Source organism: Symsagittifera roscoffensis, chromosome 1, assembly GCF_963678635.1.
Source record: "Symsagittifera roscoffensis chromosome 1, txSymRosc1.1, whole genome shotgun sequence".
In the NCBI taxonomy this organism is placed as follows: domain Eukaryota; kingdom Metazoa; phylum Xenacoelomorpha; order Acoela; family Convolutidae; genus Symsagittifera; species Symsagittifera roscoffensis.
This window is the reverse complement of record NC_087062.1, coordinates 56,143,246-56,168,632: the sequence shown is the minus strand read 5'-3', so window position 1 is coordinate 56,168,632 and position 25,387 is coordinate 56,143,246. Positions and strand designations below refer to the sequence as shown.

The 25,387-nt window shown below is 35.2% G+C and overlaps 3 protein-coding genes across 4 annotated transcripts in view; 1 reads left to right on the top strand and 2 right to left on the bottom strand.

Moving 5' to 3' along the window:
- LOC134856821 (uncharacterized) overlaps positions 1–23,884 on the bottom strand; it is a 37,372-nt gene extending 13,488 nt beyond the window's left edge. Inside the window, exons 1-4 of the mRNA XM_063873108.1 lie at positions 23,712–23,884; positions 12,922–13,099; positions 5,513–6,189; positions 4,576–4,851 (exon numbers count right to left, since the gene is read on the bottom strand). Coding sequence (XP_063729178.1) covers positions 4,597–4,851; positions 5,513–6,189; positions 12,922–13,099; positions 23,712–23,801 — 1,200 coding nt within the window. The 5' untranslated portion in view covers positions 23,802–23,884 and the 3' untranslated portion in view covers positions 4,576–4,596. The remainder of the gene's footprint in view (positions 1–4,575; positions 4,852–5,512; positions 6,190–12,921; positions 13,100–23,711) is intronic.
- Positions 1–25,387, bottom strand: part of LOC134845987 (protein fem-1 homolog C-like) — a 390,705-nt gene that overhangs the window by 162,726 nt on the left and 202,592 nt on the right. The window lies entirely within an intron of this gene.
- The window catches only part of LOC134845976 (AFG3-like protein spg-7), a 268,817-nt gene that overhangs the window by 76,846 nt on the left and 166,584 nt on the right, over positions 1–25,387 (top strand). The window lies entirely within an intron of this gene.

The window sequence follows — 25,387 nt, the reverse complement described above, 5'->3', positions numbered from 1 at the left end:
AAAATCTCAACAAAAAACCAATTTCACAGTAACCGCAGCACTAAAGACTCAAATATAGATTTTATTGAAGTTTCACAGTAACCGCAGCACTAAAGACTCAAATATAGATTTTATTGAAGATGTAAGAACAAAAACGAACGAGACTGCTCGTATCAGGGCGAAGCCCGGAAAGTTCCGACTGCCTTTTAATGTTTATGGAGCTGTAATAACTCCGCTTACGCGTTAATAGCGCGAATTATATCGCGTGTTAATTGTCCCAAATTGGTCCAAATGGCCATCTTTTAACCCTCATAACTTTACGAAAAATGATCACAGGTGAAATCTCTTTTCAAATTTAAGCTCAGGACAACAATAGCTTTCGAATGATAAAAAAAAATTCCGTCAAAAATGGCTAGTTAAAAAGTCGAAATTTGTCTGAAGAAAAAAAACCCACCCCGAGCACAAATATTCCGTTACTTTCGTATCGAAAGTCGGGACAATAAAAACAAACTAATTCACACAAAGCATTTGATATTGCTGATTATACTGTTTTGTTAAAAATAGGCGGTTTATATTGGACTCGGAGAAAAATTTCTGACAATTTTGGAGTCCTATCTTTCGAACAGATAACAAGTTAAGTACATTTATGAAAATTTTCTGATATTAGATCAGTAAACGATAGAGCTCCTCAAGGCTCTGTAGTAGGTCCACTCCTATTTATGATTTGCCGGCTCGTTTGGATCATGCAAAGCATTTAATTTTTGAAGATGTCGGCAAAATTGTGAATTTAACAGTTACATTAAAAGAATATAAATTAGACTTCGACTGTGTGGAAGATTGGTTCAAAGAGAGTAAATCAACTTTCAATAAAGATGAGTAGTAAAATTGGTTCTCTCTAGCGTTAAGTTGAAAGTAATAAAAGAACCGAACATTCATCAGACGAAATCGGTTGACTCATCGAAACCAATGTATAACCGCAGAAATCTTGGCAACAAATCTTCGGCAAAATATTTTGAAATTGATTTCGATACCAAATTGAATTTTAAGGAAGCCCTTTTTTATGATCTGTAGACTAAAATTTTATTTCAAACAATAGCAACTATCAATATGGCGTTGTATTATAAGGAACAACAAGTTAAAGTGATTTAGAACAATAAAAACAAAAGAACTGACGAGACGAAGTTTCTTCAAATTAATCAAACATGTTAGTTTCCGATATCTTAGAGATAAAAACAAATTAAGCTATGTGAGAGAATTTCAGATATATGAACCTCATAAACTCATTTAAAAAATCTTACGCCGTTCATCAGAAATAGTTGACAATAAACTTACAAGCAGGCCTTTTTCAATATTTCGATTCCAATCAAGCTACTCAAAAAAAAGATTGAAAAAATTTATTATGGTTCGCAAAATTGTTGAAGCAAGCTATCAAGCGACGGACTTTTGAAAAAAAAAATTCCATCGCTTGATCTGATTCGCACCCAAAACTCTAACAAGCCATCGATCGATAAATTTTTCAGTATGAGAGCTGTATTTAGATTTCAACGAAACCATCGTACCAGTTGTTTTGCAAAAAAAAGTAAGAGGAATAGCTATAAATACAGTAGACGAATAACTAAAAAAAACTAAAAAAAGAGGTAAATTTGACAATATTGATTGAAATTTAGAAACTTCATCAAAAGACGTTCAAAATTTCAAAAAAACTTTCTAGAAATTTTTCCTTGACCTAAATAAAGCTATTGTATGTTGATATTCATCCAAACTTTATATTAAAGAAAATTTCTAGAATATTCGCACTTTTCATTTAAACACTGTCCCTATCGTACTTGGAATTTGTTCCCTATAAATTATTTAACCAAGTGTAACTGACCTATAAACATCATACTGTTTTTTTTTGAAAAAGTATCTTAGTTTTAAGAAAAATTGGATTTAAAGACCCTCTTTTCTTAGAAAAGTTTGACCAGTCATAGTTATCGACCAGGTATGAAAAGTCCGGCAGTACCATCACACCGCACAACATGGGGATGAGCTTTCAAACTTTGTGAATTAAAAAAAAATTTGAAAAAAAATCACTTCAAATTTCGAAGAATCAGAGGATTTGAGCAGATAATTTTGAGCCCATAACTGCAAAACTTGAGATCACACCGCCATAGGAATGAGTCTTTAAATTTCGAAAAGTAGCTTATATTAATTAGAGTTTTTAAAATTTTGAAAGCTCATAAAAACGTCATATCTCGGAAACTAAAAGGACTTAAGCAGCCATTGGATGAGGGCCATATCAGCAACTGATGGAAGCACAAAACTATCGGGGTGCTCTCAGAAGTTGCAAATATTGGCTCCACTTTTGACAGCTCGGAACTTTTATGGTTCTGCAGTTAAAAAATTTATGATGTTTCAGAAATTTTTGGAAAACCTAATTTCAAAAAAAAAATTACATCTGCAGATCTCAGATTGTTGACTCTTTGGTGGATTGATGTAAGTTCGAAAATTAAGATTATCTATGTTGACTGTATAGTTTTGAACAATCCCTCAGTCCAATTTTTTTTCAGCCCTGCTCTATATTTTCATGAGCTTAGTTGATGAAACAGGGGTAAAAGCGAAATAGATTGATACCAGTTTTTTCATTCGACCTATAAAATGTCCGTATCAAAAAATGGATAGACTACAAAAATTACACAGAAGCAAAGTTTCTCTTCTCAAACACCAGCAAAAACGCCAAGAAGCAACTTTAAAAGGGTCTAAAAAGAAGAAAATGAAAAACTTAATGAAATTTGAAAAACTTTTGCAGTAGTTGAGCCTCAGTCCTCGAATAATAAAGAGTCCCAATGACTGCCACAATCAACGCCTATAGAAACCAAACAAAAAGAGAAAACTTCAAAGGGAGCTGCAAAACTTCATGTAATAATTTGGAATGTAAGAAACTGAAGGCAACCACGGTAACGTTGAATGTAATAAATTGGAAAGTATAAAGACAAATTGTGTACAAAATATACATTTTTCAAAAACTTCGCAAAATTCACTGAGTTGTAAGGTATAAGCAAAAAACTTTTATCACAGATAAGAAGTATGAAATTAATTATTTGCTTTGGTTCAATCGATTAATTAAAATGGATCAGCTGTTAATTTAGTATTAATCAAATATCAAAGCTGATAAAACAAAAAGCAACTCAGTCTCCAAAAAAGGCCAGCAAAAGTGAAAATTATATTTGCGACTTTGTTTAAAAAAATGTTAAGTAGCATTGTAGTATTACATGACGCGCCGCATATGTAAATAAAGGGTTAAATGTATCATGAGTATAGAAACAAATACTTGAGAATTTCTAAATTCGTTACGAAACGTTTTTAAAAATGAGAACCGAATAAGCGCAATTGTTCAATTGTTCATTTTCAAATCTGTAATGGCCTCTTGAATTTTAGAAATTTTCAAACTCGGTGAATTTTTTGAAAAATTATCCCTCTTTGAAATATTTTTTAAAAAATGAATAAAAAATAAACATTTTTCGGAAAATAAAAAAAATTGAGCAGCCATATTTGGAGTTAATATTTGCAATCGTTAAAAATACCTTGATAACATCCATCTACAGGGTTGGGAACTTCAAATTTTCGAAATCGAAAACTTTAAAAAACCATAAAAAAGTCAAACTATAACGATTTGCACAGTCGATTTCGGAGGCATGGGTTGGAACTCTTGAGAGGAGTACACTAACACCACCCAACTAAAAGTTTTGGAACTTCAAAGTTAATGAAATGTTTTAAATCTAAACTTTTAAAAAAACTTCGAAAAATCATAAAAAATATCATACCTTGAAAAACAAAATGATTCGAGCAGTCATACTTGGAAGCAGGTTTTGCGATACTTGATAGTACCCCGATTTTTTTTATACCTTTTCTGATAACTCACGAAAACGTCACTTCACGGAGCTTAAAAGGATTTGAGCAGGAAGTCAAGATTTGTGCTCTCAGGGGTTTGTGCAACTATAGGTTGGCAACTTCAAATTTTGTTAAGTTTTTAAAATCTAAAACTGATTCTAAAAATCATTAAAAACGTCTTTATCGGATACTCAAAACATTTTAGCAGTCATCTTGGGAGGCAAGATTTGCAATCCTTCAGAGTACTCTGACAACCCCGAACTACAGGATTGGGGATTTCAGAATTTGAAGAAAAAAATTAAACTTTCTCAAAATTTTTTTGAAAAAAAAAAATCACTAAAAACGTCATATCTCGAAAACTACATAGATTTGAGCAGTCATTTTTGGAGGCAAGACACGAAACTCCTGAGAGTACCACGACAGTCCCTAACTACAGTATTAGGCTTTTCAAATTTCGACAAAAAAATAACTAAAACTTTCTGAAATTTTTTGAAAAAACCATAAAAACCGTCATATCTCGGACACTGTAATAATCATAAATGTACACAACAGAATGTTGTTTATCAAAATACGAAAACTTTTTTCGATAGACTAAAGATACAACAATACGAGAGTTTATTCATACAATAGGAGAGAACCTATTGAGTCTTCTAATAGCATATGGGGATCCCATTAGGGTGAAGGGAGTGAAATCCCTAATCCGCTAGTTCAGAATTTATCATTTACCTTTCGGAGATGATCTACGAGTTAATTCAGAGTTTTGGTTTTCTTCGCACTGTTGCTGTTTAAACGTGGAAAGCGCTTCTTTCCACTCTCCTGGAACGGTCTCATTGAATGTGTCAATTCATGCTGAAATAAGTCCAAATAGATGGATCTAAATTTTTGTAGGTCATATTTTATGTCCAACAGAACAGCGCCAGCTACAGCGTCAAATAGACTGGATAGAGACCTATTTTTGGGCTCGATGGTTTCTTCTGTGTGAACTGCGGCTCCCAGTTGAAACTAAAGCAACAGCAAAACGATTCTCATTTGTACATCTGCGATTTGCTTCAACCAGGTGCCTTCGGAGGTGAGTTTTTCGGTTAGTTTCGCTGGCTTTTTTTATTGGAAAAATTAGCTAAGCTTCAGGCGTTTTTGAAGCAAAATGGCTCTTTTGAGCACTCTTTGGAAAGTTAACGCCAAAAACTTGCACTTAACGGCAAGGATATGCCCTAAAAAGTGAACATTGGCACTCACGAGACTTAGGAGAAATTATTAAAACAGCCGCTCGAAAATTGATTCAGTCAAATGAAAAATAGCGCCACAAATGAACCTTCTTTTGACAAAAAATGGCTACCAGAGCTTTTTCGCCTTCGCCTCATCCTATTCAGGTATAGTATTGCACAAACTTCAGGCACAAAATTTCATATTCAAATCACAAGACTCGCAGTCAGAAACCTTAGGTTCTTTTGTCCTGAAAAATCGCCGCTTAGTTGACAAATACTACGACCAATTTAGGGAGCTATCAAATATATTCCCAATATTTGCAGATCAGAACTGTAATTGACCATTGCAGAAAACAACGTTTTGAACGGTCCAAAAAAGAATAAACACGAGTTTATTCTTAATAGCAAATATGAAACTAGCATCACCATCAGAAAAACTAAAGCATTATCATACTGACATTCTGTGTTGGAGCCTCAGGTGCAATGAAGTCCAAATGCAGGTTGTTCTTCGCATACACATGGAGGTTCAATGATACAGCAGCTCTTGACTTTGCCGCATGAGACAAAACATTTCGCCGCAATTCATCCACGGCATGGGCCGATAGAAACTCAAAGGAAAGAAGATGGCGCGTCACAACATACCTAAGAGCATGTCCGCCCAGCAACTTCAGAGTCAACGAAAAATTCGCAGCATTTCCTGAATACTTCAGAAATGAGAACTCTTCAGTAGGATTTTTTTTATTCAAAGCAGCTGTTAGAAACGCTTGACGTTTGAATCTGTGTTTTAAATTCAATGTAAGATCACTTCCAATAGATGTCTCCTGATTTTCTGAAATAATCGAATAGCAAGTTCTATATGGATTGAACTTTCGAGACCTTTTGATTTTCTTTTTCGGGATGTCAAGATATGTTTCAACGAAAGTTGATGCTCTCTTTTCGTGTTGATGTTGCACGATCAGCAGCCCTACCAATATTTCAAATACGTTTGCAAATTTCTTTTTGTAATGCCAAGAATCCAATGATGTTATTGGACATTTGCACTTCACAAATTCGGTCAGTGAGAGATCGAGAAGTAAAGGCAAATTCTTCAAGGAGTAGTTGCTACTGGTGATTGAATGCACCAGTCCGATGAGTCCTGAACAAATAAATGAATGAAAGGGGTAAAATCATGAACGCATAAATACAAAACATATTAACGAGTTGATAGAAAATATCCACACATGAAACAAAACTTGAAAATTTTAACCCGTTTTCCTCTTCAGACTCGAAGTGATTAAAAAATTTGTTCAATTTTTATCAGAATTACTGTTTTGCAAATCGCTTTGCTAATTTGTACAAAATAGGCAGTTTTCAGTCATTAAAGCATATATTTTGGTTTTTTCAACTTTTTTTACATTGAACGTTTCATGAATTTTAGAAAGCTAATTTCTGCAGATATCTCAGAGGGCAGTCGAGACATTCAGACCTTCGCCTGATACGAGTAGTCTTTTTATTATCATATTTAATCAAGAGATTCAGATCAGTCATCCGAGAGGGACAATACCAACGTACAAACAGCTGAGTTTTCGACACAAAATCAAAAAAAATTAAACTTGAGCCTGAACACATTTTAAGACTCCACCTGAAGGGGAAAAACCAAGACTTATATAAGAGTCTGAACTACCTTCATCAACTCTAAAAATTGCTTACAGCACAAGAAAGCTCCGTGATGTGGCAACTAAGCCGACAAAACAATCGGACAATTTTTTGAAATGGAAAATTTTCCAATTTGAAACAAGGATAGCCGTTGGCTGTACAAGTAGCACCGAATGTTCCACCACAATCATAAAAAACTACAAAAAAACTTCATTCATAACAAACATATAAATGTTTTTCATTACATTGCTATGCTTTTTGTGCGTGGTAAGATGATAAAACTGAAAAAAAACACCTGGAAAAAAGTGAATTACGCCTAATTGACAACAGATGTCTTCAAAAACTGAAAAAAAAAGAAGAAAATGGGAAAAGGTTTTTTAACAATTCTTTATATACAGAGAGACAAAGCAAAGCTTTGCACCACTTGCAATATAACCCAACCATAAAAAGCATAAGTCGGAAAAAATGTTAAAAAACATTCGGTAGCCAAAACTTTTGTAAATCTCGATGAAGGTCATCTAGATCTCAGCTAAATTTTCATCTCAGATTTCTTAGGGTAGTTTTAACAAAATTCGAATTGTTTCTAAAAAAACGGTCGAAGTTCACAAATTGATTTTCCGAAATCGATAACTTTTTCTGCTAAAAGCAAGCCGCGACCGGTAAAAAAGAGAATATTCCCAAAATCGGGCTTCTCGATCGATTGAACACTTAACCTGAAGTTGGCACGGTAATTTTCGAGTGGAGCCAAAAAACATCCAAAGAGCGGTCCTATCTTCAAAACTTTCATTTGTTCGAAGGTCGCAACCTTTTTCTGGAAAACACTGGGCGGAGTAAATTATAAAGATAAGCTTCCAACAACCTGCACTGTCGAAAAGTTTCCGAGAATCATAGCTTTTTAAAAAAAGAAATTGGGCGTAGCCGCTTATGCCGAGGAAATTCAACCAAACTGTTATTTCGATTGAACCCAAAAACCTAGATCTTGCAGGCAGTTCTGGAGAAAATTTTCAACAAACGGTCAAAAAATCAAAATATTGACTTTTCCGAGGGCCAGAACTTTTTATTAATCCCGTATTCAAATCCCGTATTGGGCGTAATCCCGTATTCAAAGGAGCTTCTTTTAATCAATTCTTTCGATAAAACCCAAAATCTCATGAGAAGGTATTTTTAGGTAAGTTTCGTAAAATTTCGAAAAAGCGCACAAAAACATTAAAAACTTAATATATCCATTGAACCAACAACAACAACAACCTCAGGTCTTGGACATAAGTTTTCGAGAAAAGTTAAGAAAAATAAAAAACGGTAAAAATAATCAAAAACTTGACAATTCCGACGGCCAAAATATCAAGTGTACAAAATTTGGGCATAACCGCATACTTATGGGAGCTTTTCAAATCCGTTTTTTCAATTGAAAACAAAATCTCACATTTCGTAGCTTAGTTTTTGAGAAAAAAAAATCATAAACATCTGTCAAATATTCCCCCGACAGATTTTTCAAAGTCTGTAGACAAAGGGACAAAGCAAAAAAAAGACAAGAAGAGTTTGCAGGCAAACAAGATAGGCGGTATTTCTAAGGATACCTCTTTTTGAAAATCGGAAGAAGGGTTTTTGAGAAAAAAAACTATTTTTTTTGCAAAAAGTATTGAAAATTTCCAAACCGTCTCAAAGAAAAAAACCCATCCCATACACTTTCAAAATACAATTTATGAAATTTTGAAAAAAAGGAACTCTAGGTAAACATCCTAAGCAAGAAATTTAAAAAATCAATTTCGCAATTAAACAAAACTTTGAGCAGACACCAGTTGAGCCAAAAAAGACTGATTTTCTAAAAAAAAAATTACAAAAGATTACAAAAGTTCCAAGTCTCCCCTGAAACTACCATGCAGTATCAAGTTCACACCCAGTACTTAAATTTGAATTTTCATGAATTTGAGCATGTCAGCTGAGGAGCACGCCAAGTGAAGAGAATTGAGCGTGTCAACTGATTAGACTGATTTCGTTAAACTCTTTGTTAACCCGAAAAAAATCTACGTTCCGTTTCTTAACGCTTGCTAATTGCAAGCGTAAAAATTATTTTTTTTTCTTTTCCACAATATTGCAGTTTTTTTAAAGAATTGTATTGCCAAACAAGCGCTGAATGAAGCTCCAAAACTAGCTTTCTTTGTGGCAAATTCATGTTTTATTGGCCTTATTCACCAACTTTTATATAACAAACGTTTTTCGATTGCTATACTCGCTCGAACTTATAGTAAAACACAAAAATTGCCAACCCGTTTTTCTCGAAATTAGGATATTTTACAAAAAAATTTTTACTGTCGTTCGAATCAGGAACAAAAGAAATTTTTATGCAAAGAAACAAAAAAGAAAGCCGCTACGTCGACAAAAATTCTAACACTTTGAAAAAACTAGATTTAACGATAAGGCTAATTTTGAAACGAAAACGAGCCAAGATGATAGAAACTAGCACCAAAAGAAAAGTTATCAAGGGGTAACAAAGCCCAAAACACCTCAGTAAGTACCCAATCAGTACTCAAATTTGAAATTTGCGGCCACTAAGCCGATATTATATTGGCCGAAAACTACCACGCTGAAAAAAAGCAATGAAGTCCCCTCGACCTCAAAACACAGACGCTCACACACAAAATTTTTTGTCACATCATAAGGCGCAACTTGGGGCCATTAAACCGATCTAACACAAACCGAAAAATATCAGGTCGAAAAAAAAAGAAACAAAAACGCCGAATAAGAATTGTTGTCATGAAAAACTTGAACTATAATTTCTATTAAGACTTTTAGCAATTTGTGCGATTCAGAGGTGAGCATAAAAATAATGTTTCCCTTGAAACTACTCATGATTAGGCCAGTCTTCAAATTCAAGTTAGCAAATGAACAAAACTTTCCAAGCAGACACAAGGCCGACAAACTTCGAGCAGACACCAGTTGAGACAAAAAAACGGATTAAGTAAAAAAAACACTTTTAAATGTTTCAAAAATCCCCTGAAACTACCATGTAAAAACAAGTACCCACCCAGTACTTAAACTTGAATTTTGCGGCAATTATGCCGATATAATATTGGCCGAAATCTACTAAGCTAAAAAAAAAACAAAGCCGATTAAAAAAAAACAAAAAAATAGGACTAATAAAAAAATATTTTGTCGCATCACCCTTAAAAAACCTACACAGCCTAAGAAAATAAGCAAAATGAGGCGAATAAGCCGGTGTATAATAAGTCCAAAGCTATCACGCCGAGAAAAAAAAAAGAAAAAACACAGAAAATTTAATTTTTTTTTAAATAAGACTAGTAATAAGTTATGAAGTCCCCTTCTCTCACAACACAGATACTCACAAACTAACTTTTTCCGCCCACCAAAAGGCGCAATATGCGGTCAATACACCGATATAAAACAGGCCGAAACTTATCAGGCCGGAAAAAAGAAACAAAAACGCCGAATAAGAATTGTTGTCATGAAAAACTTGAACTATGATTTCTGTTAGGATTTTAGGATGTTGTGCGATTCAGAGGTGAGCACAAAAATTATGTTTCCCTTGAAACTAACTAAGATTAGCCCACTCTTCAAAATCAATTGAGCAATTGAACAAAACTTTCCAAGCTGAAACAAGGCCGACAAACTTCGAGCAGACACCAGTTGAGACAAAAAAAAACTGATTTAGTAGAAAAACACTTTAAAATGTTTCGAACCTCCCCTGAATTTACTATGTACTTACAAGTACCCACCCAGTACATAAATTTGAATTTTGCGTCAATTATGCCGATATAATATTGGCCGAAACCTACTAAGCTTTAAAAAAAATAGAAAAAAAAAACCGATTGAAAAAAATTAGGACTGATAAAAATTTATTCAGTCCCCCTCACCCTCAAAAAACGTACACAGCTCATGAAACGGATCAATATGACGCGACTAAGCCGGTGTATAAAAAATCGAAAGGTATCACGTCGAAAAAAGAAAGAAAAACACAAAGATAATTTAAAAAAAAACTTTTGAGAGTAGTAAGAAGTTATGAAGTCCCCCTCACTCTCACCGCGCAGTTACTCACACACAAACTTTTTCCGCCCCTCAAAAGGCGCAATATGCAGCCAGAAAACCGATATAATACAAGCCGAAATTTATCAGGCCAGAAAACAGAAGGAGAAACAAAAAAGCCGATTAAAAATGTTGTTATGAAAAACTTGAACTATAATTTCTGTTAGGAATTTTAGGATGTTGCGCGATTCAGAGTTGAGCACAAAAATTATGTTTCCCTTGAAACAACTGAAGATAAGGCCATTCTTCAAATTCAAATTAGCAAATGAACAAAACTTTCCAAACGGAAACAAGGCCGACAAACTTCGAGCAGACACCAGTTGAGACAAAAAAACTGATTAAGTAAAAAAAAAACACTTTTAAATGTTTCAAAAATCCCCTGAAACTACCATGTAAAAACAAGTACCCACCCAGTACTTAAACTTGAATTTTGCGGCAATTATGCCGATATAATATTGGCCGAAATCTACTAAGCTAAAAAAAAACAAAGCCGATTAAAAAAAACAAAAAAAATAGGACTAATAAAAAGTTATTAAGTCCCCTCACCCTCAAAACACGCAAACAGCTCATGAAACGAAGCAATGTGAGGCGACTAAACCGGTGTATAATAAATCGAAAGCTATCACGTCGAAAAAAGAAAGAAAAAACACAAAGATAGATTAAAAAAAAACTTTTGAGACTAGTAAGAAGTTATGAAGTCCCCCTCACTATCAAAACACAGATACTCACGCACAAACTTTTTTCGCCCATCGAAAAGCGCAATATGCTGCCATTAAATTGATATAATACAGGCTGAAACTTATCGAGCCGAAAAAAAATTGTTGTCATAAAAAACGTGAACTATAATTTCTATTAAGATTTTTTAGCAATTTGTGCGATTCAGAGGTTAGCATAAAAGTTATGTTTCCGTTGTAACTATTCAAGTTTAGGTCACTATGCAGGACGGATTTTTAACAAAAAATTCAACCATGCTTAATATTTGCAACCGAGAGGAGTAGGATTTGCAAAGAGGAAGAAGTGGTGAAGGAGCCCAGAATTGATACCTGTGGACGAAGTTGTTTACGGGAAAAAAGTCTAGAACCCGATTGCAAAACGCATGCTTGCCCCAAGAGTAAGGATATCATTAAACTCTTTCCGATCATCAATTGTGGTACTTGATTTAGGGTGGAAAAAAAACTAAAACACACCCGAATACAAAGTTTTTACCCATTTTCAATGGTCGGAACAAAAAAAAAAGCTCGCAAGCGTAATTCATCACAACGCATAGAAGGTATTTACAAAAACTGAAAATTTGTATTTATGCCTATTCCAATAAACTCTGGGGTATAAGTTCAATCTTTCGATAACCAATCAATAATCGCGCAGTTTAACCAGAAGAACTTAACTTTGGAGTGGCAAATAAAATCGATGACTGTCTAGTCACAGACAAATATAAATTAAAGTGGCCAAATTATTATAGCAAAAAAGAGAAAATTGGATTCAGTGTCATTAGGGATGTTTTGCAGCTTTACGCTTCATTTGCCGGGGAAGAAAATAAGCGATAATGAAATGGTTTTAAGACACCAAATAAATGGTTTTCACGCATCCACGCTCGAATCTATGCACAACAATTAAAAATTAAATATTTTTTTTTGAAATCTTAACTATTCTCAAATCAGGGACGGATTTAAGGGGGGGGGGGGAGGCGGGGGGGGGGGGGGGGGGTGGGCGTACGCCCCTCCCCCCTCAGGGATTCGACCCACTGCCGACCCAAAGGGAGCTTTGGGAGACCTTTGATACTTTTTCAGAAATCCATTTTTGGCCGACCGACCCTAAAATTTTTTCTAAAGGCGCCTTTGGCGTCAATATATACTAACTTTGAGGGGGAGCGCGCGCCAAAAAAACGCGATTTTTTTGTCAAAATTTTTCAAAAAGTGCCCAAAAACGGCTTTTTCGACTGTTTTTTCAAAAATTTGCCTGCGGCGCAGAAAATTTTGCCAAAATAGGGGCAAAACAGTGCTTTGGGAGAGCTCGAAAAATCAATTTGGTCGACCTAAAAAAAAAAAGGTCGTCAAAATTTTCGAATTTTTTTTGAAAATCCGCCCCCCCTCGAGAAAATCCTAGATCCGCCCCTGTCTCAAATATTCCACAGTGAAATCATGTCAACAATTTTGTCGAATTTATTCATATCCACCCACTGAAAATCTCTAACCGTTTTGCTCTGCTCTTTTAGCGATAACCTCGTTGGAAGTCAACGACTGCAGTTCACTTGCATCTTCTAGTTGAGAGCTTGTTATCGTTTCCATGATGTGTCTCTGTACTTTATAGTTCAAGAATGCATCGCCAACCACTTCCAAGCGCTTTCTTAGAAACTCACTAGAGATCACCTCCTATAACAAAAATTATGATGTTAACGATGTTATTTAATGTAAGAATAAGTTGTGAATTTTATCAGAAGAGAGACTTTGATGTCACAATTTGGTCCCGATTACAAAAACCGATAAAATGATGACGTGAATTTCACCGCTGAATTGCTTGTATTCGGAAAACTCAGGTTTGAAATGAACAAAGAGTTCGAATGGGTTATGGTTCTTAGATAGTTTTGGAACACATGCGGCCAATGGATACAACCCATTAACCCATGCACCCAATTAATTTGCTTTTTCTAAACCAAGTTAATGATAATTTAGAAGCAGATAAACTTTTATTCTTCATAAAAAGTTAGCTCTAAGGAGTGTACTTTAAATATGTTAATGAAGCTGTGCATTAAAATCAGGAAAAGTATTGAAAAAAGTTGTCTCGTACTGTTACACAAGCATCCTTTTAGTCAATAATGTTTCCACTAGCTTTTTCGCGAGACATATGTTTCCTAAATCAAGAAGAAAATTCAATCGCTGGCCAAGTAGCACAGAAAACTGTGACCTCTCTGATTCGTGCCGTGTCGCGACCATTAAATTGGAGAGGAAATTCGTCTTTGGGTGCGTTTTTGTTGTTTGTTCCTATCATTGAAAATTGAGAACAATTTTGCTTTCGGGTGTGTTTTAGTTTTTTCTTTAATACAAAATCAGGTACCACAAAAAATCATCGAAACAGGTCGGGTGATATATCATATTTGATCTTTTTCAGCCGTAATTCGAATGACAAAACAATTTATCCAGTGTTGAAAAGAACCAGTTCTAAGTTTTTGCGTTTTAACCTAAATTAGATTGAGTAAAGCGCTCGAGTAAAATTCGTTATATGAAAATTACTTAAATATAGCCAACAGAGAGTTGGAAAAGAGCTAATGAAGTAAACAGAAAAATAATTACTGACTTTTTTTTCAAAAAAAAACCTTCAAGTTTCAAAGAGAAAAATAGCTTCCCTTGAAGCTCTCTGAACTTTTAGAACAATTCATGATCGGCCCTTTTTGATAAAATTAACCCAGGTTGAGAAAAAAAACAATCAATAAGTAAAATTTTGATTTCGCAGAGATAACTGAAAGCTGAATTCCACTTTCGAGACTAGAAGTCGATCACGTTTTTTGTGACATATACACTTGTGCTGTTTGATAAAAGATATTGCCATCTTTTCAACAAAAAAATTAAACTGAACTTAACTTCAAACATAGAGGCGAAGCGGAGCTTCGCACTATTTGCGATACAACACAAACATAAAATCAGTCGAAACAAAATTTTTAAAAGTTGAAAAAACAAGTGAATCAAAACTTTCGCATGCCTAGATATAAAACTACTAGGGTCTCAGCTGGAGGTATGCTTTTGATATTGAATGAAATTGACATACTGATGCGGCACAAAAAATGTGATGTCGAACATTGGACTTTGCCCTAAATCTTTGATGCTTCTCTACTAAAATAAGTGAGAAGAGTAAGAAAGCTATGAGAAAATCAATTTTCAAAAGAGATAACGTTTTTCCTACGAAAAATAAAGAAACCACCGCTTCTGCGGGAATCATTATTGCAAGCGGTTCTTTCAGTTGAACATTTAATCTCAGATTTGATTGCGTAAATTTAAGAAAAAATTCAAAAAGTTTCTAAAAAACAGTCAAGAAGTTCTATAAAAACGGTCAAAAGGATTTCCAAAATCATGAATTTTTCCTGCATAGAGCAGATTGTGGCCGCTTAAGAGGCAGAGAAGATTCCCAAAACCGGGTTTCTAGATTGCACTCAACCTGAAGAATTGGCACGGTAGTTTGCGCTAAAAGTCAAAAAGTTTGCAAAAAGATAACAAAGCTTAAAAATTTCAATTTGTTTGAAGGCCAAAATTTTTAATTATTTGTTTTAATTTTTAGTTTGAAGGCCATAAAGAAAGAAGGCTTTCAACAACCTGCAACAACCTGTTGTTTCGATTAAACCCATGATATCAGATTTTCCGGGATAGTTAGCGCAAAAAGTCCAAAAAAACGGACAACTTATCAAAAAATTGACATTTCCGAGAATCCTAGCTTTTTGTGCGAAAAAAGAGGGCGTAGCAACTTATGCAGAAGAGATTCATTCAATGTGTAGTTTTGATTAAACCAAAATATCAGATTTGGGAGAATTGCAAGAAAAATTTCAAACGCTAAAAAACGGTCAAAAAAAATTTGACATTTCCGAGGGATATTACTTTTGATTTCCGGAAAATTTGGGAGTATTCGCTAAACCAATGAGCTAGCCAAAACGCGTCCTTTGAAATGAACCCGAAATCTCAAATATGGCAGCGTAGTTTTTGAAAATATTCGAAAAGTTTAGAAAAACAGTCAAAAATCAAAAATTTGACTATTTCGAGGGCCATAACTTTATGTGAAAAGAAATGAGCGTAGCCGCTCATGCAGGCAGTTGTTCCAACCCGTTACAATCATCGAACCTAAAAACTCAGATTTGAGAAGGGTATGAAAATATCAAAAATATGGGTCAAATATCGGACAGAAATATTTTCGAAGGCTTTAGACAGAGGGATAAAAACAGAGACTCTAGAGGAGTATGCAGGTACACAAGAGAGTAAGCGGTCTTTTAATTGATACACTTTTTTTGAATGTTCCGAGAAAAACTTGCATTTTTCCAGTGAATTTGGAAATAATTTTCCATCAGAAAAAAAAATTCAACAAACCGATTGGTAAACACAAAACCAACATGAAAGTGCGGGGGAGTGTTCAATGTTCAAGTTGTGTTTCCCTTGAAATGACTCAAAATTAGGTCATTAAGCCGATAAACAATACGACGAAATAACTTGAGCTGAAGAATTTTTTTCAAAAGAAGGCAACTAAAAAGTTAAAATTTTATTTGAAACAATATTTCCCGTTTGAAAAAAAAAACAGGTCCTAGTCAGATTCGAACCCAGGACCTTTGCCGTCCAAAGCATATTCGTTACCTCCAGGCTACATCGGCTTGGGGTGCATAAAAAAATGAATTTAATATGAATAAAGATACAAGTGATTATGTTAAACAAGTTGTTAACCCGATAAAAAAACGAGCGTGCAGAAAAAAAAGATCTCAAAAAATGACAACTAAGCCGACACAAATAAGCGGAAAAATATTTGACCGACAATTTTATTTCAAACAGAATTATTCCCAACTGAAAAAAGTCATGCTCAGATTCGATCCCAGGACCTTTGCAGTCTCAGGCATATTCGCTACCTCCAGCCTAAGTTGGCCGCGAACGCATAAAAATTTGAATTCATCATGAACCAAGACACAGGTGATTCAAGTGATTCTGTTAACCAAGTAATTCGCCCAAAAAAAGGTCTGCATTCTAGTTTAATAACAGTTGCTAATCGCAAGCGTAAAGAAATCAAACCGCGAAAAACTAAATTTGAGCCCGAACAAATTTTAAATATTTTCCTGAAAAAAAAAGATCATCGCGACCTATATAAGAGTCTGAACTACGTTTATCGACTCCTAATTAGGTTAAGATAACTTTTTTCATTGTTTTTCAACTGCTTCATACCTTTTTCAAAAAAAAAAACGTTGTCGAATGAGCCTAAAATCGATTTTTATTATTGTGGTCGGAACTTTGTATGCTACTTGCACAGCACCGTCTAATCTTGTTGTTTCGAAGAGTGGAATGGGACTTTGGATTCAGTCGTTGTTTACCGGCCAATATTGACTACTTCAAAGAAAATATGGTTCAAAATAGAGTTCAAGTGTAGTTTTGTATCGAAGCCGTTTTCATCATGATATGGATTTGAAAAAATTCTCTCTGTGTCGAGAAATTTGTCTCAGTGCCAGGTCTGGAATATTTCGTTTTTCAGACTAAACTTCGTTCGTTTTATTAAACTCGTACGACTTAAATTTTGTTTTACATGAAGTTAGATGAGAGGCTTAACTCTCATTTTTGAAGCTTATTCTGCTATAATTTGCGATATTTCTTGCATTTTTCCTAATTCAAATAGAAAACTGAGACAATTTTTTCTTCACCATTTTAGACTTTTCTCGTATCGATTTTGTCGGAATATTCAGTCCTACCTGCACAGCAACTGGCTACTTTAGTTTCATTTCAGAGGTTTCTTTTCGTTTTGTAGTTTTTTTCCATGAGGGAATGGAGGAAAAAGGTGTGAATATTGGCTCCAATATTTAGTACCAATAGCCAAAATAAGGTCAAAAATCATTTATATTCTTCAAAAATGCTCAAAATTTATGAAAAACGATTTTTTTTTCTTGCAATAAAATTGAGTTTTTTCTCCTTTTTATTGGAGAGTGTAATTTGCTTTCCATTTGACAGGTAAATGAGGAGTAATTTTAATTTAAAAAAGGCAGAAAGAGAAAAATATATCTTGATGTTACCATTTTGATGACTCTTTATTAAAAAAAAACAATAAATCTCAAATAAATCCTCTATGCAATGAACCTAAATTTCAAAGTTTAACTGTCTGCGTAAATATTAAATGAAGTTTTAAAATAAACATCGCTCATTAAAACCAAACGTTCGGCAGACAATTCATTCTAAACGGTGATACAAAATAAGAAAGGCGCTACCTCAGAAATCGAAAAAATCGAAAATGTCGAAAAAACTAGATCTATCAAAAATATAGGGCTAGTTATCACCTAAAAAACATGCCAAGAGAATGGAAAGTGAAATAAATATCGGAAGAAATTTTACCGCGGTAACAAAGCCGTAAAATAACTTGGCAAAAACCCTTTCAGCCGAAAAAAAATCAACAAGACTTAAGTTAATAAGTCTCCCTCACCCTCAAAACACAGACACGCACAGACAATAATTTCTTTTTCGCTCGTTGAAAGACGCATTATGGCTATTAAACCGATATAATATAAGCCAAAACCTATCAAGCCGAAGGAAAAGAAAAAGAAAAAAGCCGAGAAAAGTTGTTGTCATAAAACACTTGAACTAAAATCTCTAGACAGAGGCGAAGCGGAGCTTCGCACCACTTGCGATACAACAAAAACATAAAAAAGTCAAAAAAAGCTGGATGTATCTGCTTAATAATGAATATGGTATACTCATGCGGCACGAAAAATGTGCTTTCAAAAATTGGACTTCGCCCAAAACCTTAGTTGTTTCTCTACTTATTTTGAGATAATCAAATTTCCCAAGGGTATAACATTTCTTTTACAAAAACTTAAGGAGTCGCTGCATCTGTAGTAACAATTATCGTAACCGGATTTTTAAATTGAACTTTTCATCTCAGATTTGATTGGGTAAATTTAAAGAAGATTCAAAACATTTCCAAATAACTGTCAAAACATTTCCAAAATACATAACTTCTTTTCGGCAAAAAAAGCAAATTGTGGCCGCTTATGCAGAGAAAATTCTCAAAAACGGGTTTTTCCATTGAACACAACCTGAGAATTGTCACGGTAGTTTTCGCGTTTCAACTTTTGTTTGACGGCCATAACTTTTTCTTAATCCGACAAACTTTGAAACAGAATATTTCCCGTTTAAAAAAAACAGGTCTTGTTCAGGCATATTCGAACCCAGGACCTTTGCCGTCCCAGTCATACTCCTTATCTCCAGGCTAAATTGGCCGGGAATGCATAGAAGTTTGAATTCGTTATGAACAAAGATACAAGTGATTCTGTTAAACAAGTTGTTAACCCAAAAAAAACGAGCGTGCAGAAAAAAAAGATCTCAAGAAATTGCAACTAAGCCGACAAAGGATAAGCAGACAATTAATTGGCCGACAATTTTGTTTGAAACAGAATGTTCCCCGTTTGAGAAAAAAACAGGTCCTGGTCAGATTCGAACCTAAGACCTTTGTTGTCCCAGACATATTCGTTACCTCCAGGCTAAGTTGGCCGCGAACGCATAAAAGTGTGAATTCATTATGACTCAAAATACAAGAGATTCAAATGATTTTGTTGAACAAATTGTTAACCCGAAAAAGGTCACTAAGCCGATAAGAAAAGGCCGAAATCATTGGGGCAGAAGAAAACTTAAAAGCGAAAAAAAAAGAGGAAAACATAAAAAGTCAGGGTTAGTGAATTACAAACATCAGAGAAAAATCAAAACACTAAAAGCAACTATAATGTTAAGAAACGTTTAAAAAACAATTCTACAATATGACAACTAAGCCGACAAAACATAAGCTGAAAAATATTGAGCCGACAAATTTTTTCATAAAATGGAGCTTTTCCTGTTTGAAAAAAAATGAGGTCCTGTCAGATTCAAACCCAGAACCTTTGCTGTCCCAGGCGTATTCGTTACCTCCAGATCAAGTATGGAGACACAAAAAATTAGAAATAATTAAGAACTGAACCTAAATTTATCTTTTCTAATTAAAATCATTTTGTTCCTAAACTAATTTGCAGTGGAAAAAGTCTAGTAACTGATTGCAAAACAATTGCTATTGCAAGGGTAAAGAGAATTGTTATCGATTAACCCTAATTTACAAATTTTCTACAAATGTCTATAGATCTCTATCATACCACATTCAAAAACACTAACGCTAATTTGTAAAAAAAAAATCTCCCGGTAGTTTTTGGTGAATAAGTTCACAGGATCCGGCTATGCACTTGTGTGATGTTCTCTTTCAGTTCAAAGTCTTTTTTCGCTGTAAAATCTACTTAACAATTGCCCCCTTCCCTCCCTATGGTACCAACTAAATAATTCCCACCCATATAAATAAAGCAGTAAATCAGCTCTAGAGCTTTTTTTAAAAAATTCAAGCTTTGCTGCCTTCTGACTGCTAACTTAATCTCTTTGAACATCAACGAGTGAAACTGCTCTCTGGCAACTCAAACATCACTCTTAACAAAGTTTAAAAACCACAATCCTCAAGTTGTAAAGCAGGTTACCACAACAGCATTAAACACTTACTCAACCCAGAAAATACAGTTATAAAGGGGTATTTCAACGAACACTATGAACTGTGGCACTCAACGCTGGATTCCGATAAAAGAGGAGTTGAACTAGCAAATGAAATCTCCGATTCTGAACTAATCGTTATCAACGAAGACAGGCCAAGGAGAGTAACCAAGGAAACAGAGCTCACGCTAGCGATGAGTTCGGACTAGTAAACTGTATCTAAGCTCGGTTTGGATCACCAAGCAATAATTATAACATTAAGCTGCGCCATTTAACCGCTACGTTCAACCAAGAGGACACATAAATTTTAAAGAAGCCAACTGAGCCAGCTTCAAAGAGGACACAGAGGTAGCTTTCAGTCACGCTGATCCTCTGAAAGATGTACATGAAGGCGAAAAAATTCTAAAGGATATAATTCGAAAACAGACCTCAAGGCATATCCCTCAAGGTACCTTCAGAGGAGAAAAAGTCAACGTTTCCCCGGAAGATTTTAAGTTAACTAAGAAAAAGTACGAAGCTCAGGCAGCAAACCCAGGAAACCAAGATATAGCCGAGCTCAATCGGAAAATGGATAAAGCCATCCAGGACTACAAAAAAGACAAATGGACTAAGTTCCTGGATACAATTGGACTAAGTTAAATAAAAAACAAATGGACTAAGTCCTGGATACTAAGTTCCTGGAATACAAAAAAGACAAATGGACTAAGTTCCTGGATACAATTGACTACAGGGTCAACTGCAACAAACAATAGTCAAACATTAAAGCTTTATCCGGTTGCAGGTCCAGACCAATATGTAAGAAACCATACAAGTTTGGCGAATCGATAGAAACCTTCGATCCACATAAATTTGCCAAGTTTTTAAATCAACAGCTCATGCCCCATTCTGAGTTGGTACTGAAAGCAAAAAGGCCCATTGTCAGAAAACTTGAAAGTCTGATAATTGACGAAGTACGACCTTGCCCTTAATGGTGCAAGAAGCTATAAAAACAATCAAAGAAGAGTATAGCACCCGGGCAGGATCAAATCGCCCCTATACACAAGCATTATTTAGGGCCTGAACGCGTGGTATATCTAACCCACCTGATCAATCTGTCACTGACCACATACGTAAGCAAGCGCGCAGAATTGGAAGGTCATCCCAATGTTGAAACCGGGGAAGAATCCCAAGCATTCAAAAAGGTATAGGCCTATTGCTCTCCTGTTCCCCATTGCTAAAATAATAGAACGGCCAATTACTTCCAGTGTTTAGCCTCAAATTCCTTTTAGCTGAACTTTCAGAAACCCGATGTCCACATTTACCGTTCTATACTGTATCTCTGATAAGATTTAAACGGGAATGAACAAAGCACACCCGCCTGACAGCTCACTATTAAGGGCTATTGATCATATCGCGGCGGTTGGCACTGTAGGCCACACATTACTCCTTAACGATATCTTAGAACGCAGTCCAAGCATCAACACAAAAAGATGGGTGTGCGGATACCTCCAAGGTAGACTTACATATGTCGAGTGTAATGACAAAACCTCCAGAAGGCGTGGACATTGAACTTCTGTGGACATTGAACTTACTTCCTAATGCAAACGATATAGCTATCATCAAATTTGGACCAAATGTTAAAAATCTAACGCAACCAATCAACAAATGTTTAACATCTAAATAAGTTCCTTCTAGACAGGAACCTTAGCTTATTTGCTGATGAGTCTTCTGCCGCAGTGTTAGCTTTCTAGATTGCAGAACTGAACGGGGACCCAGGTGTTAAAGTAGATACAGATAAACTACATGTTAACAAACACCTGAAAAATTTAGGCGTTACCTTTGATGAACTAATGCACTTTGGGCAGCATTTCACTAAAACATGTCAAAAAGTACATAGTAGAAAAAACATTTTTAAAAAATTGGTAGAAAATACATGGGGATGCGATAAGAAGACCTTGGAACTCAGTAACAAGACAATAAGTCGTAGCGTTCTTAACTACGCCGCACCCATCTGGTCTCCCAGTTTAAGAGATATTAAGTGGAAAAAGCTGCAACCAAAATAAAATAGGCCACTAAGAACTATGACTGGGTTTGTAATGACGCCACCAATTGATCATTTACACAACACAAATTTCACATATCGTACGCACAGCGAAATGAAAGCGAAGCAATTTTTACTGGAATGTCATCTGCTGTACAGAGTTGACAACCACACCGTCAATTCCACGCTGAGCAAGCGCACAATTAAACCAACTTTGCAACAACAACATCAAAATGACATTTCCTGTTTTTTGAACCAAAACGGTGCTTGCTGTGACCACCAAAAAGTATGGGAGTGAAATAAAAAAAATCCACACAAATACAGTTAAAAGTATAAAACAGGATAAACGAAGCAAATTATGGGAAAAGCTGCTGAAACTAAGCAACCACGAAAAACACCTACCGCGGTTAACAAGAAGAAAACTCTCGCATCTCTGTAGCGGTTACTCTCCCGTGTTTAATAATTACTATTCAAGAATTAACTCGAAAATTTAAAAAGAATGCGCAGAATGCAAACACAGCCCACATGGTTGTCAACACATGTTGTTGAATTATCCCATCAAGCCCACAGACCTACAATAGAAAGTCTGTGGAATGAGCCCTGTAAAGTAGCAGAGTTTGTTAACATCCCTACATAAGGAGAGCGGTAGAGCTGAATACCTTAAGAATTAATAGCACAATCAGTCGTCACAGATGCTGACTGCCCAACAGCACACATTAGACGGAAGACTGTCACTTCATAAAGGGAAAGGCACTCAGAGACGCCCAGACTCTGAAACGGGGTTTTGACTAGTCGTCACTCGTGACCTTTTACTTCATCACGATCAAGGAGATGAAGCACTTGTGGTTTTTCTATCATCAGCCCTAATATCCCCCGAGGGCCAACAGAACTGGAGAATTGCACAGTGCTTACCTAACAAACACCGGAGCAATTTCAAAACAATCTTATCTTACAGATAAGTACTGAGAGGAAACGAAATCAAGCAACCAAGAACACCGGAAGCGAAACCGAACGAAACCAAACACGGACAACCATTCTGGACCATTCGAGACGGCACCCAGTGCGTGGTTAAAACAACAACTACAACTAACTTAATCTACTGAACAATTGCCCGCTTTCTATATAGTCAGTCACGACTCAAAACAAACGGGACGGTTTAAAACTATTTGTCTGATTTGGTGTTGAAAACATCAGTCGAAACGAGAGCTCAGCTACTGCTAAATTTTTCAATTGAAAAGATATGATTCGGTAAAAATAGCAAAAATACCAAAACTGAAAGCAATGATTAATAAAAGAATATTCAAGCAAAGTGTCTCCTGTGAAGCAATCAGAGAAAACCTGGAAACAAATGAAATAACAGAAAGAATCAAAAATCATGTTTTCGAAACTATGCTTTCGTTGAAAATAATGGGATTTTTTTCCCAAAAAAAACTGTTGAAAATCATGGGATTTTTTTCCAAAAAAACTGTTGCCACAGCTGAAAATTGATATTTCAGTAGATGTCTTAAATACCAGTAAGATCTAACTCAGATGACAAATGGATCTTGAATGATCTTGAATTTAATGATCTTGAAAATTCAGAACCGTAAATTCCATATTCAGATATCAGAAAGTTAGGCTGCCCTGTATAACACTTCTGTGCTACGCTAGCAAAAATTCTAGCAATTATTGCGAAAAACGAGTCAAAACAAATATATGAGGTCAAATCTTGATGAATAAACCAATCATTCAAAAAAAGATACGTACTTCATTTTGAGTAGTGGCGGCTTTCGAAGATGCTTTGACTGTCAACCGCGGTGTTCTTATCATTAGGAGCATCATCCGCACTGAATTCATAATCTGCTATTGATAATCAGACTACGGTACCAACACGTCTTCAGACCATGATACGCACAAATTTGTTGTTACCATCAGTTTCTGAAACTGCAGACTTAGTAATGCAAAGACTCGGCTCTTTAGCGGATGCTAAATTACAACCAACAACAATTACATCCAAAACGAACAAAGAATGAACAGCAAAGACAAACGAAACTGAACCAACAAACCGTTTTTCACACAATACTCGTCAACAATGACTATCCTAGTTTTCACCAAAGTAAATATCAGAACATAGTAAATATAAAAAGTGAACATAGATTCCTAGATTTCGCCAAAGTAAATATAACATAGTGAACATAAAAAATAAACATAGATTTCACCATCATAAAGTAACTAAAAAGTTTTCTACCGTCTGTTGAAAAAAATGAAGAAACTGAAAAAATAGTCAGAAAAATTATTTTAAGATATTTGCGAGGAGAGTGGGCAGAAGCAGCAGCCGGACATAAAACTACAATCAAATCAGGATCATCTCAGACCAAGAATTTTCATGATCATGATCTTTCTCTTTCAATGCAAGATGCATTATCTGCACTCATTCGATTTGAATCCTATTTATGCATATTTTACTTGAGTTTCCACTGTTTTATTCATTACCCCAAAATTAGATGCAATGAGGTTATAGGTCTCTTTAGTTACAGAACTTCGTTTGATCATGGAGAAGGATCGAGTCATTGCAGGACCTCGTTTCGTAGATGCCTCCTATTGCAATCTAGCAACCTCCGCAGAAATTCTATAACTCAGAAGTGAAGCTGCATAACTTTCTTATTGGATTTTTCTCAAATACAAGAGAGCTTTAAGCTCAAGAACAAAGCCATTAGAAGGACAAGAAATCCAAAAAAAAGTTGAATGGACATATATGAACACTCTGAACTATCGAAGAAAAAATATATATCAGGTTGAAGCTCGTTGAATTTCAAGAACTGTTCATGACCGGCTTTTTTTCTGAAAATAAACCCAATGTAAGAAAACCGGATCAAAGGACAAACTTTTTATTTCGTTGGGAAATCACGGTTTTGCACTATAGTAATTGGAGAGCCCAATTGCCAACCTTTTAGCAAAATGGACTTAAATTCAACTCAAAAATGCATCTAAATGCATTCATCAATGCATTAATTTGTATGATGCACTTCTGAATTTCTTAGAGCATTTTAAAAGTTTTTCCTGAAAAAAAAACATCAAGACCTATAGAAGAGTCTTCACTATGTCCATTACTCTTAAAATCTGTTTTCACACAAAAAGCGTAATTTAATCAACCAACCTCCAAAAATTCAACAAATCTGTTGATTTCCTGTTGCAGCTCCAAAGAAAGATGCTTCAACGCCTTATGCAGACCCAATTTTACAGCCAAGGATGAAAACAGAACATTATTCACTAGAGCAGATCGCATGTCAGTCAGCATTCCCGGATCAAAGTGGGGATACGTTTCGATTAGATGCTTTGTAATGACATAATCCAAAGCAGCATCTCCTAGGAACTCCAGACGTTGATAATTGTCAGTTAGATTGTTTCTGGTATAACTTGAGTGCGTCAACGCTTGAACTAGA